At 37.0% G+C, this 21197-nt stretch overlaps 1 protein-coding gene across 3 annotated transcripts in view; it reads right to left on the bottom strand.

Moving 5' to 3' along the window:
- LOC126334582 (serpin B12) overlaps positions 1-21197 on the bottom strand; it is a 96349-nt gene that overhangs the window by 11920 nt on the left and 63232 nt on the right. For all 3 annotated transcript variants that reach the window (XM_049996969.1, XM_049996968.1, XM_049996970.1), the window contains exons 4-5: positions 9395-10394; positions 5367-5566 (exon numbers count right to left, since the gene is read on the bottom strand). In XM_049996969.1, the coding sequence (XP_049852926.1) occupies positions 5367-5566; positions 9395-10394 (1200 nt within the window). The remainder of the gene's footprint in view (positions 1-5366; positions 5567-9394; positions 10395-21197) is intronic.

Here is a 21197-nt window from a genome sequence, read left to right as displayed (position 1 = left end):
CTTAACGTACCCTAGATCAAGGCAGTCATGTATATGCAGAATTTCTCGATTCCCAAAGAGCATTTGACTCCGCATCACACCTATGCTTATTATCAAAACTACAATCATTTTGGATAACAGGCAAAATACGTGAGCAGATTGAGGATTTCTTAGCAGGGAGTACACAGCATGTTATTTTGGATGGAGAGTCATTGGTAGCATAGAAGTAACTTCAGGTGTACCCCAGGAAAGTTTATTAGGACCCCTGCTGTTCATACTGTATATTAATGATCTCGCAGACACATCCTGGAATATTGCTCAGTTGTATGGGACCTGTACTAGATAGAACAAGCAGTGGATATTCAACGTATACAGAGAAGGGTATCACAAATGGTCACAGCTTTGTTTCACCTGCAGAGCAGAGGGGTGTCACTGAGATGTTTAAATAACTTTAAATAACTGAACTGGCAGACTCTTGAAGGTATACAAAAATTATCCCAAGAAAGTCTACTAACAAAGTTTCGCGTACTGCCTTTAAATGATGACCCTAGGAATACACTACAACCCCATACATATCACTCCCTTAAGTACTGTGAGGATAAGGTTTAGTTAATTACAGCACACACAAAGGCAGGTAAAGAATAATTTTTCCTGCACTCCACATACGAACGGTATGTAGAAATACCCTAATAACTGGTGCACTGGGATTTATACTCTAGCATGCACTTCACAGTGGTTTGCAGAGTATGGATCTAGATGTAAATAAAGAAATGGTGAAATAAAAGCTATATGCTGTGAGTGAGGTGTTGAATATAAATAAAGAGGAACATGCATATTTTATGAGGCTAGAAAGATGCCCAGTGATGAGACTGTGTCATGAATAGAGCTGAAACAAAATAGCAGAAACAGTTAGTGGGATTTCATATCTTTGCTACTGAATTTATAACAAAACTGATAATATATGAGACTGCAGGCTTTCTCAGCATATTCCATGATGAAGTCTTCTCAGGTGACCAGCTGAGCGATGGCTTCATCTTGTTGCAATGTTTCAATGAGTTTTGTGCTCATCATCTTCAAGCAAAACATTGTGATAAGATAATATTACAACTTGGTTGCTCACTGAAAAAAATTTCATCAAAACTGATAATGTTTCTACTTTTGTTTTGTCTGTTTAGAGGCCTATATTTCAAGGATACTGTACTTTGTACATACAGCATAGTGACATGAGATTAGGATGTATTTGGAATCCATATACCTAGTTTAAGCTCAGATTACAATTAACTGACTCATCACCATTTCAGTTTTACATGTCATTTTTTTATCATGTTGCCAGTTCTCTCTACATAAGTATTTGCAATGAGTGCTATATTCTGTATATTTTCTTGTGGAACACCTACCTTTTTAGCACTCATGTCTATTTTTTCTTTCTCTCTGTATCTTTAATTATCTCAGTTTTTGAGTAGTAAACCATCTACAGATGACAGCCATCTTCCTGCTGGAACAAATTTCTTAATAGGCTGCCTAACTATGAACAGCAACCCCATGGGAACTTTTTAAGGACAATGTAAACATTTACACTGAATTAAAGATTTCTGAGATCCAGTATATATATATGTATATACACTGGCTATTTGTTGAATATCCTCTCAGTCCAAGAGCTCCTGCAGTGGTGCAGTCTGATGTGGTGGCTCATTGTCGTCCAGAAATATGAAGTCAGGGCTGAAGGGACCCCTGAAAAGACACACATCAGAAGGAGTACAGTTTCATAATAATATTGCCTAGTGAGTGTACTGTGTTCAATGGTTTGGAATTCAGTACCCCATGCAACATTATGCCAACCTGCACCAAACACATGGACAATCAAAACAATCCTTTTAAACAATGTTTATGGGTACATTAAGTCCCTCATACGGTGAGAGGTTGGAACACATAATGCAGCTAGGAACATTACCAGGTACAAGTATGATCATTTTGGTGGTCCAGGTGTTACTGTGTGTGTGTGGGGGGGGGGGGGGGGCATAATGTTGCATAGGAGTACTGACCTCCAAATCTTTGAACACGCTATACTCACCAGTCAACATTATTGTGATCTATACTCCTTCCTCACATGCATCTTTTATGGAGTGCATTCAGGATTGACTTCATGTTTACAGAAGACAGTGAGTGATGGCACTGAAATGTTCAGTTGGAGGAGATCTTGGAACGAGAGAATATTCAGTGAATGCACTGGTCTGTCATTCCTCTGACTCAAAATTTCATCATGTACATGTGGAATGTATTGGGGAAATGTATTGCTGCACATCCAAATACGCCAATAGCCAGCAGTTGTCAACTATGCTGGTGAAGGAATTAAATGCCGTATGACACGAACTCCTTATCAACCTTGCAGCCACCTTGTGAGTGTGTTGCAAAAGCATGTATTGCCATCCATGGTAATCACACACCCTATTAAGAACCATGTCCTGCTTTTTGTAATGTCTAGGGAACCATCACAAATTTCACTGACTTCAGTGTCATTATTGTCTTTCTGTTTGTCTCATTGTGCATTTCTTCCATTTACCTGTGGTACCATACTTAAGCAGTTTTTTTTTATGTATGGTCCAAGTTTCATCAAGCTGTCTTACTTGGCAGTGATACTTGAAGCAAAAGTTAGTTTTGCCCTTAAGTTTTGGGCACCAGTGTATTTAGTTCCAGTATACTAGTCGTGGATAATATAAAACAATGGAAAACCCAGGATGGAATGTAACAATATTATTAAAGGGAAAGTTGTCTGTCAACCATTTTTGATGAAGGCCTTACTGGCCGAAAGCTTTATTTGTGACAGTCTGTTTGTTGTTCCTATCTGCGACTTAGCATCTCTGCTATATGGTGAGTTGTGGTTAATATTCATTTTAAAATACTGATAGTAATCTATAGTATCTAATGTGTTGGTTTCTAAGTTTCTATATATCCATTTTATTTTATGTAAGGTTGTTAAAGTAAATGTATAAAAATTACAAATCAAGATGCTATGAGCAAAAAAGATAATCATTATTATTATTATTATTATTACTACTAATATTATGTAGTATTATTCACAGGAATCAGCGTTCAGCACCATCTGGTCAAAAGTATCCAGACACCTTATGTAATGCCAAAGTGACCACTAAAGATCAAGACAGGTGGACCTGGCAGTATAAAAGTCAAGCATTGCAGAGGTTGGTTGCAAAAAAATGTGTGAAATCAGAAGAAGGGATTCCTCATGAGTTCCAAAATGCTACCAGAAGTCCTGCTAGCACAATGACTGTGCACAGGGAATTAAAAATAATGGGGTACAGTGGTTGTGCACCTCCTAATAAGCCACACATTTCAGTAGTCAGTGATAAGTGATACTTGAGGTGGTGTAAAGAGTGATACCACTGGACGATGGATGACAGAAAATGGAAAATGAGTGATTTGGAGTGATAAATAATGCTGGACCCTGTGGCAGTCTGGTGGAAGGGTTAGTGTTTTTGCAAATGCGTGGAGAACATAACCTGCCATCACTTGTAGTGCCTACAGTCAAGTACAGAGGAGGTAGAGCTATGGTATAGGGGTGTTTTTGTGGTTAGGATGTGGTCTCCTTATTGTTCTTAACAAAGTGTTACATGCTGATGGGTATGAAAGCATTTTACAGCATCATGTGCTGCGTGTAGCAGAAGAACAATCTGGAGACAGTAATTATTTGTATAAATAATTATGCAAAGAATAGACTGCTACTCACCCTAAATATGATATGTTGAGTTGCAGACAGGCACAAGGAAAAGACTGTACACAGAACTTTTGGCCAAAGCATTCATCAGAAAAAAATGCACAGAAGCAAGCACACCTTACATACACCTGAACACTATCTCTGGCTGCCCAGTCGTGTTTGTGTGTGGTGTGCTTGCTTGTGTGAAAGCATGTGTGTTTTTCTTTTCTGATGAAGGCTTTGGCCAAAAGCTTAATGTGTAACAGTCATTTCATTGCAGCCGTCTGCAACTCATTGTGTCATCTTTACTGTGAGTAGCAGTCTATTCTTTCCATAATTATTGATATTCCAATCTGGACTTTTCATTGTTTGTTTATCTTCACCAGTAAGACAATGCACCCTGTCAAAATGCAGCGTCTGTGAGACCATGGTCTATGATGAATAAAATCTCTGAAATGGCCTGGTCTGTCCAGAGTCACAACCTCAATCCAATGGTACACTTTTGGAGTGTATTAGAATATCAGTTTGGCTCGAGACTCGAAGGTCCAGTGCCACTACTTTCTCTTGTTTTGGCTTTTGAGGAAAAATGGGCTGCCAATCTTCCACAGGCATTCACACATCTCACTGAAAGGATCCCCAGCAGAATTCAAGCTATCATAAAGGCAGATGGTGGACTCAGCCTACATCAATGTCTACTAATAGGTGTCCAGATACTATTGATCAGTTAGTGTGTATGCTATATTCCTGTATGATTATCTCAGAGAACAAACAGTGGATGTCTTACCTAAGAGAATTACAGGAGCTCATTTTGTTTACATTCAATGATAACATTTTTATTCATAATTTATAACAAATAAGAACTATTTAATATCTTTATCCATTACCTATAAAAATTGCCATTTCCTTGGCCCACTACAAAATTCTGCAGCTGGATCTATAAGAGAAACAGTATTTTTGTGTAAAGAGAGGTGCTCCATTTTCCTTATAGCACTCTTCAAACAAATAACTGTTAGATCTCAATTTAAGTGGATATGACATCTTTTGCTGTAGTAAAATTAATCTACACTGACTTAACAGTGCAGAATTTGTAAATTAGGAGCACTGTATTCCTGCTATTGACACAAACCTGTGCGTATATTCATTATGTTCCCTTCCACATATTGCTAATGAACTGCTTCCATTTAATTTCCCAAAACTATCTATATTGCTGATTTTTATTTTACTAAGTTCAAATAACATAGCCATGTACATAATGAAGTCATTAATGAACAATATTGAATTCCATGCCAAATGTCACTCACTGTAATCAGACTTTTAATGACAGGGATATCTGTTGAGGTACAAAATTTTAAGCAATTGCACTACCATCTCAACAGGGACTTCATATTTCATTTTCTTAAATGTCACAACAGTCACTGATCACAAATATTTGTTTATTCAACTTAATAAACAGATATTTGCAATCAGAGAAAGTTGCCATATTTACAAAAATTTCATAACACTGGATCATTGTCACCTTCACAGTGACTATGTCATCCCGCATTGTATCCCTTTGTTACACCAAGACAGATGTCACAGAAAAAAAAGGAAGCTAAACAGTGAAATCAAAAATCTTGTTACTGACTACTAGTAACTGCACGCAGTTTACATATTACTTGAACAAGTTAGCATTACTCACATCAAGTGGGAATTCTAAAGCAGTAGCATGGAGTTTTCTGAGATAAGCAAATCGAAATGTAGCAGTAAGAGACATGACAGGAACATATTCCTCTTGTATCCCATCAATCAAAAATGGATAACAAGGATTCATGTGACATGTCTGTCTTCTTGCAATATCTCCTATTTTCACCAAAGTGCTCTGCCAAGCTGATCTATACCCTGTAAAAAGTGATTAATTTTTATACATTAAAAATGTGTTTAATTGACTAAGAATGAATATATTAAGGTATTTGATAATTATTTACTATTAAATCTGATTGAACCAAGTTTTATGTTTCTGTTCTGCATATGCGACTGTAGCAAATGATATAATTATATCATCACAATGGTGCATTGGTCCCAGAGCAAATACACCCAGTGGATTAACGATGAGGGCTGGTGCACTTGTCAGTTTGGATATGGTTTTTAGGTAGCTTCTCACATTCGACTAGGTGAATATTGGGCTGGTACCCAAGTCCAACCTCAGTTACATAATTAACACACATTTAGAAAATGTCTGTGCTCTTTCACATGGGTAACACTACATGCAGACAGTTGAAAAACACTTCCCTTCTGGGAGGTAATGGGGTGGTGACAGGAACGGCATCCAGATACTCCTTAAAATTAACCATGCCAAATCCAATAGCAACCATGCCGACTATGCATAGGTATGGGACAAAGGCATAAGAAAAATAAGAATCCCACAATATGTAACATTATACGCCTACACAAATCAAGAATTTGTTACTACTTTAATGAGTATACTGTCTCCATATTGTTGGTTTCCTGCACAATAATGAAGACGGAGAAAGAAAGTACAGTTAGAGTAAGGACAGAAATTTATGGCATCCATGACACATGCTGGCATATATTTGTTTCCAGTGTACCACCCCATCTTCTGACATTTGAGTGTTGCCTCAACCCTTTCTAAGATTTTTGAGATATCAATGAAAATAATTGATTTTTGAAAAAATAATGTAATTGGATAGATAAAAAATATACTCATCAAGTGGCAGCAGGGGAACACACATACATTGACATTTGCAAGCTTTCGGAGCCTGTGGCTCCTTCTTCTGGCAGAAGGATTGAAGGGGGAAGGAAGAGGACTGAAGGAAAAGGACTGGTGAGGTGTAGGAAATGGGGAGAGTTCAAAAAAGTTGCCCATAACACCGGGTCAGGACAGACTTACTGGATGGGCTGAGAAGAAAAGACTGATTGTTGGAGAATGAACCAGACAAGATTTGAAAACCTGAAAGCTTAAAGGTGGAAAGTTGGGTAGTATGCAAGACACAGATTACTGACAAAATATCATGCATGAATTAATAAAAGCAGCTTTCTGCTCTTATTACTCATGCACAATGTTTTGTTAGTAATCTCTGCCTTGTGTGTTATGCTATCTTCCATCTTTAAGCTCTCAGATTTTCAAATCTTCTCCAGTGTAGTCATCAACAACCGGTCTTTTCTTATCCCATCCAGTAAGTCTCCCCTGACCCAGGGTTCTTGGTGACTTCTGTGAACTCTCCCCATTTCTCAGGCCTCACCAGTCCTTTTTCTTCACCTCTCTTCCTTCTCCGTCAACCCTTCTGCCAGAAGAAGGAGCCACTGGCTCCAAAAGCTTGCAAATTTCAATATCCTTTAGATGTGTTCTCCTGCCACCACTTAGTGAGTGGATTTTATACCTATTCACTTACATTATAAGATTTCTGCTAGCATCATGATTTCTGAAAGGTGGTACAGCAAGTGAACACTGCCATTCATTCTGGAATACCTGATTCTAGTCCTTATGTGAAGATTCTGATTTAGCTTGTACAATTAAGAGTTTCATGCTCTTCCATCATTGAGGCTACTAGAGATGGAACACAAGCTAGGTTTGAACCACAGTGTGAATGGAACTTAAAGGTATCTGCATTTAAAAAATCATCTCAGCAATCACCCAGAGTGATTGTAGGCAATCACAGAAAACCCAAATCTGCATTGTCAACTAGGTACTTTAACCATTGTCATCTGAAATATGAGTCCAATGTCTTATCTATCTTGCTCATTTCCTTCTGGTCTACATTTGCATAACTTAGGTATTTGAAGTGACTACTGGGATGTTTTCTTCAAAAAGATTTTGTTCAGTGTTTCCTCAGCCTTGTTTTCAAATTGAAATTGAATTCAGCCCTCAATGACTTTGCAAAAAACAGACAATAAAGCATAATAATCAGAAAAGGACAGTTCTTGAACCATAATACTAGAAGTAAAAATAATTTCCACAGAGACTATGCTCAACAACAACAACTCTAATGTTTAACAAATAGATGTCAACATTTCCAGTATACAGAGTTTTTCAGGAGGAATGGTCAATATTCAGAGATATGACAGCAATGTTCATTTTAAGCCAAAAATTCTAGTAAACATTGGCTCTAAAATTTGAACCTAAAGAGCTATTAGCAATTTTTCATCTTTGACACTGTGGAATAAATTTCTTCTACTGTAAGCTCTTTGTTTTCCATATTTTGAGATGTGATAGCATGGATCAAAACAAGAAAAAAAGTCCAGTAAATATGGGCTCTAAAGTGCATATGTTAAGAGCTACAAGCACTTGCTACTGTGAAACACAGCTCTTCTACTGAACCCGTGCTCACAGCTTTAAATGTGTGCATTTCAAAGTGCATGTTTATTGCACAATTTTTTCTTGTTTTGTTCAATACTACTTCTTCCTAAAATATGGAAATCAAAGAGCTTGCAGTGCAAGAGATTTGTTTCACAGTATCAAAGATGAAGAAGTGCTCATAGCTCTTATGGTACCCATTTAAAGACCATGCTCACATGATCTTTTTTTTGCTTTGAATGATCATTATTGTCACATTCCTTAGTATTGACCATTACTTCTACCAAATCCTGTACAGTCATCTCCAAGAGCATGGTTGTTACATGTGGTTTTATATCTGAGCAAATTCATGTATACAGCTTTTTATTTTACATGTTTTCTTTACTTATTACCATTTCTGGGAATCTGGCCCATCTAATGATTTAATTGTGGTAGATTGAAATCAAAACTGAATCTCCTGCTTATTGTGAGCAACCATCATACAATGGTTTAGATAACTGTGGTGTTTGAAGTAATAAGAAGTCAACATCAATGTTACTGAAAATTTCAGTTGATCCTGGAGGTATCCTCAGATGGCTTATAAGATTAACACAACCACTTGTGAAAAGCATAAGATCTGAGTTCAAATCTAATTCTGGTACATATTTTCATTGATCATGAAATATTCTTCTCTAAGCTACATTTGCATTTGTTTTATAGTATACTTTTTTATTGCATCAGCTCTCTCACTCTCTATATAGTCTATGTCATTATGTGTCTGCCTACATTTTTATCCTTGCTGATACACTTTCTCTCTTTCTTTTTTTCACAAATTTCTCTTTTCACTGCTGAATACATATATACACAAGTTCTTCCACCTTCTTGAACATTTGACTTTCCATTCAAAAAAATTCATCACTGATTCACACTCACCACATTTGATCCTTACATTATACAGCACACATTTCATGCTGAATATCAACAACTTAGAGACTTTTGCCACTTACAGATTTCACATTAGATGGGAGTTTCAGTTGCAGTCACATTTTGAATCGCTACCACAGGTGAATGAGATATTACATGGCTTTGTTACTATCTCACCTCTAAGTAAACTTACCCACTGTGTGAGTCAGATTAGTAATTTTTAGCTCTCTCCACTACTTTCCACACTACACAGAAATAGAGATTTTATTTGGTTTACTTAATGAAAGATACCAGACAAGTTTCTACAGAGAAACCAAAGCAACAATTTCACTGTTGTTCCATTAACAGGAAACTCACAACATACAGAAATACTCACTTTAAAATTTATGATGGAAGGTGCAGTAATTCTTAAGTCATAGTATGAATATTACTAACATTAATAGGATCTATTAGTTTAAACACAAATAACAAAAGTGTAAATTATATGAAATACAAACAAAAAACAAAATTACCTTCAACTTCCCTTCTTTCTCTGTCAGTCTTCTCAACTTTGGGAGTTGTTTCTGTAGCTGTTTCTCTGGTAAAATGCAAATCATCATTCATTTCTAAACTTGTAAATATTGTGGAAGTTATCTCAGTATTATCATTGCTCATTTTTGCTTCTGTTACTTCATTAGTTGCAAAAGAAGTAACTGTTGTGCTTGGTATTTCAGACAGCATTTCTGTAGTAGCTAGTCCAAGTTCAGTTATGATTGCCTCAGTGGTGGTTGTATCTCCTTCAGAAGTTAATGTATAGTCAGTTGACTCAGTATTCGCAAGTGTCATAGTGGAAACACTGCTATAGGTGCTCTGATTTTCAGGGGAAACTGATTCTTCTCTTGGAGGTACCATTTCTGTAGTACTTCCTGGTTTTGGATTTGATGTTGTCTGTGGTTCTGTCACCTGTGGAAAACGTGTGGATCCAACCTCATTTGTTGTTGTTGCTTCTACTGAGATACCATTACTCTGTGTAACTGAGCTTTGTGTGGTTATAGGTGTGGGATTAGTGACCATTTCTGTTTCTTCCTTGTTCACAAATATTGTTGGTATCTCTGTTACCACACTAGACTGTTGTGTTATAGTTGTTTGAAATTCTTCAGGAGCTATTGTAGTAATATTGTTTGCAATGTTGTCAGAACTGAAATCAGTAGATTCATAAAATTTTGTCGGTGTTATAGTTTGCAAATTTGGGCTGGTGGTCACTGAAGGAGGCACAACATTTACAGAAGTAGTCAAATCAGACAGGTCTGTTGTTCCTTTAGTATCTATAGTTTGTTCTTCTGTTGTGATAGTAACTGTTGCAGGAGATGATGTATTTAATGAAACTTCTGTACTTGTTTGTGACTGAGTGGTCATTTCTGATTCAAGGCTATAACCATAAAACCTAAGTACATCTTGAAATTCTGGCAGCAGATGAACATTCTCCTTGCTCATTGACACGCCACTCAAATAGCCTTCATGTAAAAAGTAGCTCTGTAACAGATAAATAATCTTTCATAATTTCAGGTTTTGAGGATAAAATGATTATAAAACTGACTCCAGTATTTATATTTGTATATAGAATGACTTCTTAACCATTGCTGGCAATCATTATGAGTTGAAAAAGCAGTTAATATAACATTTAATTATCTGAATAAGTCACCAATTAACCTTCTAAAATTAAGAACTGTATAACCTCTCTTACAAATAAAAGCACCCATTTTATCCACAACAGCTTTAGAAATGCACAACTGTTTCTAGGATAATCAATGAAGAAGAAAACTGGAATTGGACATGCTGTTTAGAATGAATAGTTTATTTACTTGAAACTAGGTTTGGGTTTAGACTGATCATCAAATGGCAGCATAGCTTTCATGTACAAATTTCAAATTTTTATCTTGAGGACAAATTTCTCTTTTGTTATTACAGTGTAAAGTATTGTTTCATTGATGTGTGAGGTGCTGAACTACATTCTGGCTCATGGTTTAGCATGATATGGATCAATGACACAGATCTTTATTTTGTAATACATAAATCAAAACTGTTCCTACTTTTAAATTTGTATGAAGAAACCTTCCTGTCATCTGATGATTGGGGAAGACCTAAAACTAGTTCCAGAGAAATAAATTATTCATTCAAAAATGGTGTGGCTAGTTGCAATTTCCTTCCTCACTGATCTTTTGTATGAAATTTATTATATCAGTGATGTAAACACTGAACTGTATCATTCATGTAATGTGCTGTTCTTTCTGAAATCAAGACATATTCACAGAGATATCACAGTTAAACAACCTATAAGAGAGCCGGTAGGAAATATTCCATGAGTTACTGTCCACTTTCATTGCTGATATCAATTAGTAATATTTTTGAGATGATGGTAGAGTAGTGTCCAACTTCTCTGATTATAATATTCTTAACAAATCACAGTTTACTTTTTAGAATGGTTCCTTGAACAAAACTTGTTGTTTATATATGAGGTGCATCACAAAAATAAGTTACCCGATGTTGTTTTCTTTAAAGTAGGCACATCTAGCTGGGAAAATCATGCATGAACAATAGATCTATGATGTGACAATCAAACAGCAGCTGGACAGCCCTGCCTGGCGGCAGTACCATGGCAGCAGTACCCTGAAATGGTGTCTCCTATCTCTTCTCCTGTCGTCTACAAGGTTTGGTCAGTGATAAAGTTCCTTCATGCACAAATCATAGCACCCACCAAAATATCAACAGCTCTTTCAGGCCTATGGGCACAAGATCAAGAGCAAACAGACGATGTGTCACTGGTGTAGGTCTTTTTCTGAAGGTCATCAAAGTGTCCATGATGAAGAGCACAGTGGGTGATCATCCCTCATCAATGATTACCTGGGTGAGCTGGTGAGCAGCACGTCTTGAAGAATTGTTGCTTCACAATTACAGTGCTCAGCAGCCATTTTCCACAGATATTGCAATCCTTGTTACATGAAATTGTCACTAAGCACCTGCTATTAAAGAAACTGCATGCCAGGTGGGTGCCAAAAAGCCTGACACTGAACAGCACTGACATTTCCGCAGTGATGTCATGATAACAGTGATGAGTTCCTTAACAGGATTGTCATGGGTGACAAGACTTGGATTTCTCACTTGACCCCAGAAAAAAAGCGGCATTCAATGCACTGGCATCACAGTGGATCTCTAGTCAAGAGGTAACTCAAACATACTGTATCAGTGCACAAAGTGATGTGCACAGTAACCTGGGACAGGATGGGTATTCTGTTCATTGATTTCCTGCCCAGATGTGAAACAGTGAATGCTGACCAGTACTGTGAAACAGTGCGGACACTGTGACGTACCATTCAGAACAAGAGGCGTGGAATGCGTAATGCACATGCTACTCCATGACAATGCTCGTCCCCAGGCAGCTTGGTGCCCAGCAAATGTTTTGCAGATGTTCTGCTGGAAGCTGTTTGATCATTCAGCATGCAGTACTGATCTTGCTCCCAGCAATTTCCATCTTTTCTTGCACCTCAAGAAATTCCTGTCCTCTGGCCAGCATTTGACAATGATGAAGAATTGAAGTGACTGTCACACACTGATTCCATTCACAGATGGCAGGCTTCTATGACACAGAAATATGAAAGTTGATCCCACGATATGACAAGTGTCTCAATTCTTTTGCTCACTGCATTGAAAAATAGCTCAAACGTTGCTGTACCTGTTGCCTATAAAGTTTTTCATGTAACTATGTTGTCTTTGTTTAAAAAATAGGAAAACTTACTTTCTGGATGTGGCTCATATTTATTCATCAAGTTAAGTAACCAGTAAATAATAAAACTGTAAAATGCAACAATGGAAAATCTGGGATGCAATAACATGTGGTCACAGCATCTGGAGATGACAGCAGCCATGGACTTTCTCTGATACCTAGATAATATCCAACAGGTGACTTTTAAATGTGTTGATCTGCCTCTCAATGGCTCCTCTATTGCTGTTGGTAAATATGTTACGTGTTCAAGCCATTCAAGCCACATGATTGTGTCTATTGCAACATTTAGATTAGAAAAAGTAGTGTTTTGTGCACTTAACAATGTAGCTGAAAGAAGTCTCATGTCACACCAAGCAAAAATGATGTAGATTAATGTACATAAATTCAAACATACAGACAAGAAAATTTTTCTGATTGGAGGGGAACAATTGATGGAGTTCCACATAGTTCTACTTTAGGCTCATTATGGTTTGCCTTACATGTAACTAATGCTCTACTGAACAGAGAAGCAAATTTAATTCTTTCAGCAAGTTATTATCAACCTTAGCTGATTTACATCAACCAAAGAAACTGTTAATTGTATTAAAAACAATCATTCACGAAATTTGTACAAATGTACATTCTCTCTCTTAACTGAATATAAGTTGTAAAAGAAGTCAAAATAAAACACCTTATTCAGTTCTGCAAATCAAATGGTACAACACTGATTACAGTTTCATAATATGGACTAAAAATAATAACAGAGAATTGGAATTTAAGTTGGGGAATGTCCTGGAGTATGTTAGACAATAGGATTCTGTTTCTTTTGCTGTTTATCTCATTTGAAAACTTGGAGAGAACTATTTAACTGTTTCAGTAGCTAATGTATTTAATTTGTTATTAGTATCACATATATTCTCTCATAGTATTTACTGTTAATAACCCATTATAGTTCAGAAGATGTGATGCTCCCCTTGTACTTCAATAAAATAACCTTGTGATTAATGTTTCAGTGACTTGAATGTTAGTATCCTATGACAAGCAAGTCATAGCTCTTTCTTTGTCAGCTTATACTTATTGTAGTACCCATTTTGCACTTACATGCAAAGCCTTGCTGAGTGTGGCTGACAACACTTATGTCTATGTAAGCAATCTTTCAGTACAGCAATGGTGCCACCTGACATCATTATGGAAAGTGAATAGCTGGTGCAATGTAACTGTTGACCACAGTGGCACCAATGAGCAGATGGCACTTGTCACCAGAATGGCTCCTGCATACAAGCTGGCTCAGAGCTAGTCTGAATGAGATGCAATTTGATCAGTTGAAATGTGTGCTGATCGATCTAGGTAATTTGGATTTCACTATGGATTTTTTTTACAGGTGTTTACCCTTCAAATTCTGTTAGTTACTAGCAGAACTCTGAACTATGGACTGGACTTTGATTAGAATGCCTACTTAAAACAGCTTGCTCTGTTCCAATAAGCGCCCTGTAACATATCTCAGTGTGATGAAAAAACTATGGCAAGTCTCAGTTAGCTTTGAATGTAAACCACCTTTACAAAAATGGTGACAGGGGGACCTGTGACGTGCACAAATCAGACTTTGAACATTTTTTGATTAGGCAAGATTGTGGGTTTTTAGTCATGGAGCAACTACAACAACAACAAATTTATATTGAAAATTTATATTGAAAATTTATATTGAAAATTTCTTGGTAAAATTTTTTTCTGTATGTTTCACATGAAGAGCTAATGGCAGCAATGTTACAGGCAGTGCAAGCATTCGTAAATGCAACAGGTGCACCTTCTAAAGCACCCATGCTAACAGCTTTCCCACCCTTTAACAAACAAGGTGATAAGTGGGATGCTTACTCTCATAGATTTGTAGTTACATTTTATGACTTGCCAAACTCCTGACATGAAAAGACTAAAGGTCATGTTCTTGTTACGAAAACCTGAACTGTATCACCTAAGACAGAAACTAGAGCTGCTAAAACATCTAGTGCATTTTGAATCGAGCAGAATATTTTTTATGAGATCATTTTTTGACAATGAAACACATTATTGAATCCAGATTAGAATTCTGGCAATGAAAAAAAGGGCTACAGACCTACAGTCAATCTTATACAGACCGGGCAATCAACCTAGAGAAATACAATTAATTGAGGACCACATTTATATTGAAAATTTCTTGGTAAAATTTTTTTCTGTATGTTTCACATGAAGATAAAGACCAATGTTTTTGAAATTTAGTGGCCTGACATGGAAAGAGGGAATAAACAACAGTGGTCAGCAGTAGTGAAATTTTATTTTGCTAGCAATTACTCAGTTATTGTTGCTCAAAGAAAGCGATGTGCTACATTTGGTGGTAGTGTATGTCTTCAAAACAGTTCAGTGACATGTTGAATCCCACAGAACTGATGGCAGTACAGTTGATGCTAAGGGTATGACTAAGCATAGATCTGTATACAGTCAAGAAACCATTTAAAGAGTGAGAGCTGCAATCAGAAACAGCCTATAAAATTCTGTAAGAAGGCTATCAAAAGAAATTGGTGTCAACATACAAAAGTGTGCAAAGATCCAGATAAGCTACTCTAGTTTGAAACAAGGAAATTATTGCAACAGACATTTACCAATTATACAGTATTACATCTTCTGTTATTATAAGTGCTTTGTCAGATCACCATGCAGCAGAACTAAGTGTGCACATAAAAAAAGGTTCCTACACATAGTTGCTATAGATATATTAGGATGAACACAGACCAATATACAGCTCATTTGAATAATATGTGGATTGGAACAGTATTCTAATGACACATTATAGTTATGGAAAATGCTCAAGTGAACTATACTACATTCTCAATCAAGCCTGCCCATTAAAAAAAATAGAGAATTCAGTCACATGCTGTGACCCAAAACTGGATATCAGGTTCAGTCACTGAGGCTAGAGAAAAACTAAGATGGCATGAGTATGCTATGTTAAATGACTTGAGCAATAAAAAATTAAAAGAAGAGTTCAAAAAGTATCAGAAGTACTATGTAGACTTCCTAATTTCGGAAAAACAGAAACATTTTGAAAGTATCATTCAAAACTCAAATAATATTTCCAAAACTTCATGGTCACTAGTAAATAGAGAAATAGGTAAATTTGGGAAACATACAACTGAAAATCACTTGGTGATAAACGGCATGATAGAAACTGATCAGAATAAGACAGCAGATCTATTTAACAATTACTTTGCTTCTGTTGGCTCCAGCATAAACAATCAGCTCAAAAATCATAAATACAAATTCAAAGGAACACCAGTGTCAGGAAGTATATTTTTGACGCCAACAAGTAAAGAAGAAATAATTAAAATAGTGAGTAGCTTAAAGAATTCCCATGCAGCAGGATATGATAGTCTTAGTCTGGACACTCTTAAGAAATGTACACATAAAATTGCATCACCTTTATCAACAGTTATCAACTTTCATATGGAAGATGGTCTATTTCCAGATGAGTTAAAAATTGCTCGAGTTGTGTCTATTTTTAAAAAAGGAAACAGAAATCTAGTAGAAAACTTTTGACCATTTCTTTTCTTCCAATAATATAAAAAAAATCTTTGAGAAAGTAATATACATAACAATCTGGAACTTCCTGCAATGCAAAAAAGTGATTTCTAAGGGGCAGTATGGGTTTGTCAAGGGGTCATCCACCATTACAGCAGCATCCAACTTAATTGAAGGTGTCACTCAAGCAATAGATAATAAAGAACATGTATGTGGCATATTTCTACATTTACAAAAATGATATTTGCAAAAAGGTATGTACTACCATATATATCCTAAGAAAACTGACACCTTTTGTAACATCACCACTCTGAGACAAACACATTTTGCACTATTTGAATCCCATCTAAGCTATGGGATAGATGTATGGGGATCCAGCAGTAAAGGTAATATGAAAAGTGTACTTATATTACAAAAGAAGGCGCTTAGAATTATGGGAAAGAAATATGCCAGGGAGCCCTGCAGATTTTTTTTTTTTTTAATTTAAAATACTAACTGTTCATAATCTGTATGTACTGAAGATAATCATTAGGGCAGTAAACAGTAACAAAATACTTAATAAAGAAATACATGACACAACACTAGAGGTAGAGAGAGACCCCACATCATCTCTCATTAAACAACACTTTATGAGAAAAGCCCTTGCTATGCAGGCATTAAACTACTGAATTGCTTCCATCCTAATATCTCCAAATTGCCCATTATAAAACTAAAAATGAAATTAAAATTATGGCTCCTAAACAGTCCTGTATATTCAATAGATGAGTTTCTAGATTTAGTACACTCATATGATGGAAGACTGTCTATCTAAAAATATATGTAATCTCAGGTGTGTGTCACAAACTGTAAATATTTGGCTCTCAGATCTGATACTGTGTCACAAACCCTAGATTCCTTAATCTAAGTATTGCAATAACAAATTGTTTTTATGTATAGTCCATATATGTAATGTTGTTCTCTCAACTAAATTTAGAAAAAAAAGTTGTATAGATAAAAATGCCAAGCAACAACATGTAACTCTAGTAAGTAAGACTCTGACTTATCTAGAAGACTGGAAAACACACACACACACACACACACACACACACACACACACACACACACAACAAGTTTTTTTGTAATCAGTTGATGTTGGATCAAAATAAATAAATAAAAATATATGATTTTGAGGTTTTGTAACACTGAATAGCCTCCCTGTTCCTCAGACTTAACTTCTCCATATATTTTTATCGTGTTATTTGAAGTCTACAGTCTACATCAATAAACCAAATAAATTAAAAGCTCTGAAAGCAGAAGAATTGAAATTCATTTGATATAAAATGTAGGGGTGGCTGGGGATGAGGGGATGTTTGGGACATCCGTTTTTTAAACTTTGTGGTTGGTGTCACTGGTTTACACTTCTATAATCTTTGACTTTCAACTGTTTATAGCCACCATATTAAAATTTCATCAACTGACTTGAATTTAGACACTACAGGTAAGTTAACATGGATTTCACTATCTAAAGTAAAAAAAGGACAACTTTTGGAGTCAATTCACAGTGAAGTAACTAAATTTACTGAAGTGCCTGTATTGTTATAAGTTCTTCATTAGTTTATCTTTGTAATGTAAAAAAGGTTTCTGTCATTACATGAAAGAAATCCAGTATTTTAGTATCAAATAGAAAAAATGATATGCAAGGGAGGACTGGGCCACTACTGTCCTAGCCCTCCCTTATTAAAATTTGATATTCCTTTACTGTTTACAGTTTGTTATGAGAGCTGTGTAGGTACATGGTGAAAGATGCCCCCAGATATGGTAAAGTTAAAATTTATTAAAAATTTATTAAAGCAGAGATAACGACAGAATAAAGGCCAACTATAAGGGTCAGTAAAGACATTAGTTACAAATGCGCAGTGTAGACAAATGACCATAAAATATCATTCACTTTTTTTACATGATTTTGTTTCACTCTCTTGTATGTATAAGTTTAGTTATGCTGATGGGCTACGAGTCTTTTGTATCACATGTGTTTCTGAGTAAGAGAAGAACTAGTAACAGAATTAAGTATTTTTATTAAAGTGAAATAGAACCAAGTTAAGAAGAATTCCTTCACGTTTTATATCATCTTGAGAGGCACTGGTGTTCCCTGCAGTCGGCTGCCTGCATTTAAAACTGAAATGGGGGAAAGGAAGTCCACAGTCATATTTTCATAAAATGAAAAGAAGGAGAAGCTTTCAGATGACATCAAACATAATTAAAAAGGATGCTTGCAAAAAGGATGTTTCAGCAGCTCTGCCATGAATGTGCCCCAACCTGTGGAAGTAAACCAAGTGAATGATAAATCTAAGAATGTGCCGACTTCTCAGTGTGCAGCCCAGAAAATGTAGATGTGTTCATAAGCAAACACTCAGTAAAGATACTCCTTGAGACAGATCCTTTGGTGTCCTTGCTAAACCAACCCACTTACTTAAGTTTTGTGTCACAGCCCTTGCAGGTAGCTGAAAGAAACATCTGGGCCTATGGACACCTACATGTGCCTTTGCTAGGAACACTTACATGTGCCTTTGCTAGGAACACTTCCAGTTTTTCTCACGTGCTACTGAGTCACTCACCCAGTAAATTATCTTGTGGTAGTTGACACCAAAATGGACAGTGTTTTCAGGATAGACATCTTGTTTACAGGTGCAACTCCTGAGAACCATCTTCACAATTCAAACTCTTGTTCCAGAGGCTAGGTGCAGAAGTACCCAGGTGCAACCATCCTTGACATATGTGGGGTTCAAACTCTTGGTCAATGTACTAAAACGAAAGGAAAATTATATCGTGGGCATCAGTAACATGCAGTCACCCATGAATGAAAAAGACCTACGAGTGTTTCTGCATAAGGTCAGTCATCACGATTATTTAATTACAAACCTAACTGAACTCTCTTACATGTCGAACCAGATACATCAGCAGGGCACACATTTCAAACTGTCACCTAGCTGTCTAGGATTTGGAAGATTGCCTTAAGTGTGAGCTGTATTTACAATATATACCCCTAGTCTGTTGCTGGTAGTAGTGATTAATGAATCCCCCCATGGCATAGGTGAAATTCTGTCCCATAAATATCTTTATGGCACAGAGCACCCTGCTGCATTGCTCCTAAGACCTTATCCACATCCCAGCAATGCTTCTCTCAAACAGAAAGGGAAGCTCGTATTATCTACCCAGCCCTGAAATTTAAATTATTATTTTATTGACAGAAATCTACCTCAAGATGAACTTTCATGGTCCATCAATCATTGCTCACTATCTTTGGACAGAAGCATTGCTTTCCAGACTGGGCCTCCAGCACTATGCAATGTTCTTGTTGAATTTTCACTATTCTATCCACTATCAGGAAGAGACATTGCATGCTAACATGGATGTGCTCTTGCAATTCACCATGAGACTCTATTCAGCTTTTGACCAACTTGAATAATTGCATTTTCAACTTGATTCAGATCTGGATTTGGCAATTTTGGTTTTTTCCTTAACATCACACAATGCCACAGTTGCTGCATGCAAGGAACCAACATTATGCTGCCTTTCTCACTTTGTGCCACATGAAGGGTTGGACTTACCTCCTGGCTCCAAATGTTGTCCCTATTGGCCATGGTGAAATTAACTACAACTGGGTCTTATATAAGGACTACTGCCACATCTGGATTCTTCACTTTCAGTTGTGGGTGCTGTGCATGCTGCACAATGCACATCTGGACACGTCCCGGATGAAAAGTTTGGTGTGGTAAAGCATTCTAGCACAATATAGACTCTGACATTCTGATTTTGTCTGATAATGCTTTGAGTGTGAGGCCCATCAAGTTGCACATCTCCAGCAGTTCTCCCCCCAGTGTGACATAATGGAGCCATCGGAGAATATCCACTTACATTTTACTGGCCAGTTTTGCGGCTCTAGTGTAGTTGGTTGTGATTTATTCCTCTTCTCACTTCCCTTTAGTGATCCATTTGCCCCAGGTCACTTATACTGCTACAGTCATATCCTTGGAAAAAATCTTTGCCACTGAAGGCATCTAATGCTCTTTGGGTTTAGATAACAGGATGGTGTTCACCTCTCATGACTTTGAACTGTTTAGTGCTTATAACAGAATTCAGCACCTCCGTACCATGCCCTTTCATTCAGCCTCCAACAATCGCATGGAACACTTAATCCACATATTCAAGACCCAGCTCTACAAGAATATTGCACCTAACACCATCTGCAATATTCTGGCAACTTATAGGGCCACCCTGATTGAAAGCTGCAGTCTGGAGGAGCTGATTTATGGTTGCCCTCATCACCCTCTTGGACTTGCTGTGGCTGGCCCTGGCACATGTCACTAATGAGACCTTCCCCTTCAGGGTGAACACTTCAGTGTGGCCCATGAACTTGGATGCCACCCAACCTGGATCTGTGGACAGCTTCCTTCCAACATAGATCCATCATGTGTATTGTGGTCTCTGCCCACAGGCTTCTGTGGTGCCATCAAAATTAATTTCATCTCCACCATCCATTCAGCAGCTCCTGGCTTCACCAGTCCCAGTGAATCCTCCAGTCCGAAGGTGGCTCATGCAACTTCCATTGAGCCTCAACCTGCAACAGACTTCCACAGTGGTGCTCCTGAGGGAGGGCTTGTAGTGGTTCCGTCTGATGTCACTGTGGAAACCAGTTAGCTGGTGCAACATTATTGTTGTTTGTTGTGGTACCACTACTCAGATGACACTTGTTACCAGGAGCATTCTCTGATGAATTCTGCATATAAGACAACACATGGCCATTTGTAATTTGATCGGTGAAACTGCACACCACTCAGTCTGTTGGTTTGGTTCTTTCTATGGACTTTGTTTACATGTGTCTATTCTTCAGACTCTGTTAGTTACTGATGGAGCTCTGACACTGCACAACCTGGACTTTGATTAGGTTCTACATGAAGGAAAGGTCATTTTATTAGATTATTTACTTAAAACAGCTTGCACTGCACAGAGGAGAATTCTGCAACATGGCTCAATTTGTTAAATAAACT

The sequence above is a fragment of the Schistocerca gregaria genome, chromosome 2, assembly GCF_023897955.1.
Source record: "Schistocerca gregaria isolate iqSchGreg1 chromosome 2, iqSchGreg1.2, whole genome shotgun sequence".
Taxonomy (NCBI): Eukaryota; Metazoa; Arthropoda; class Insecta; order Orthoptera; family Acrididae; genus Schistocerca; species Schistocerca gregaria.
This window is presented reverse-complemented; position numbering and strand designations above follow the sequence as displayed.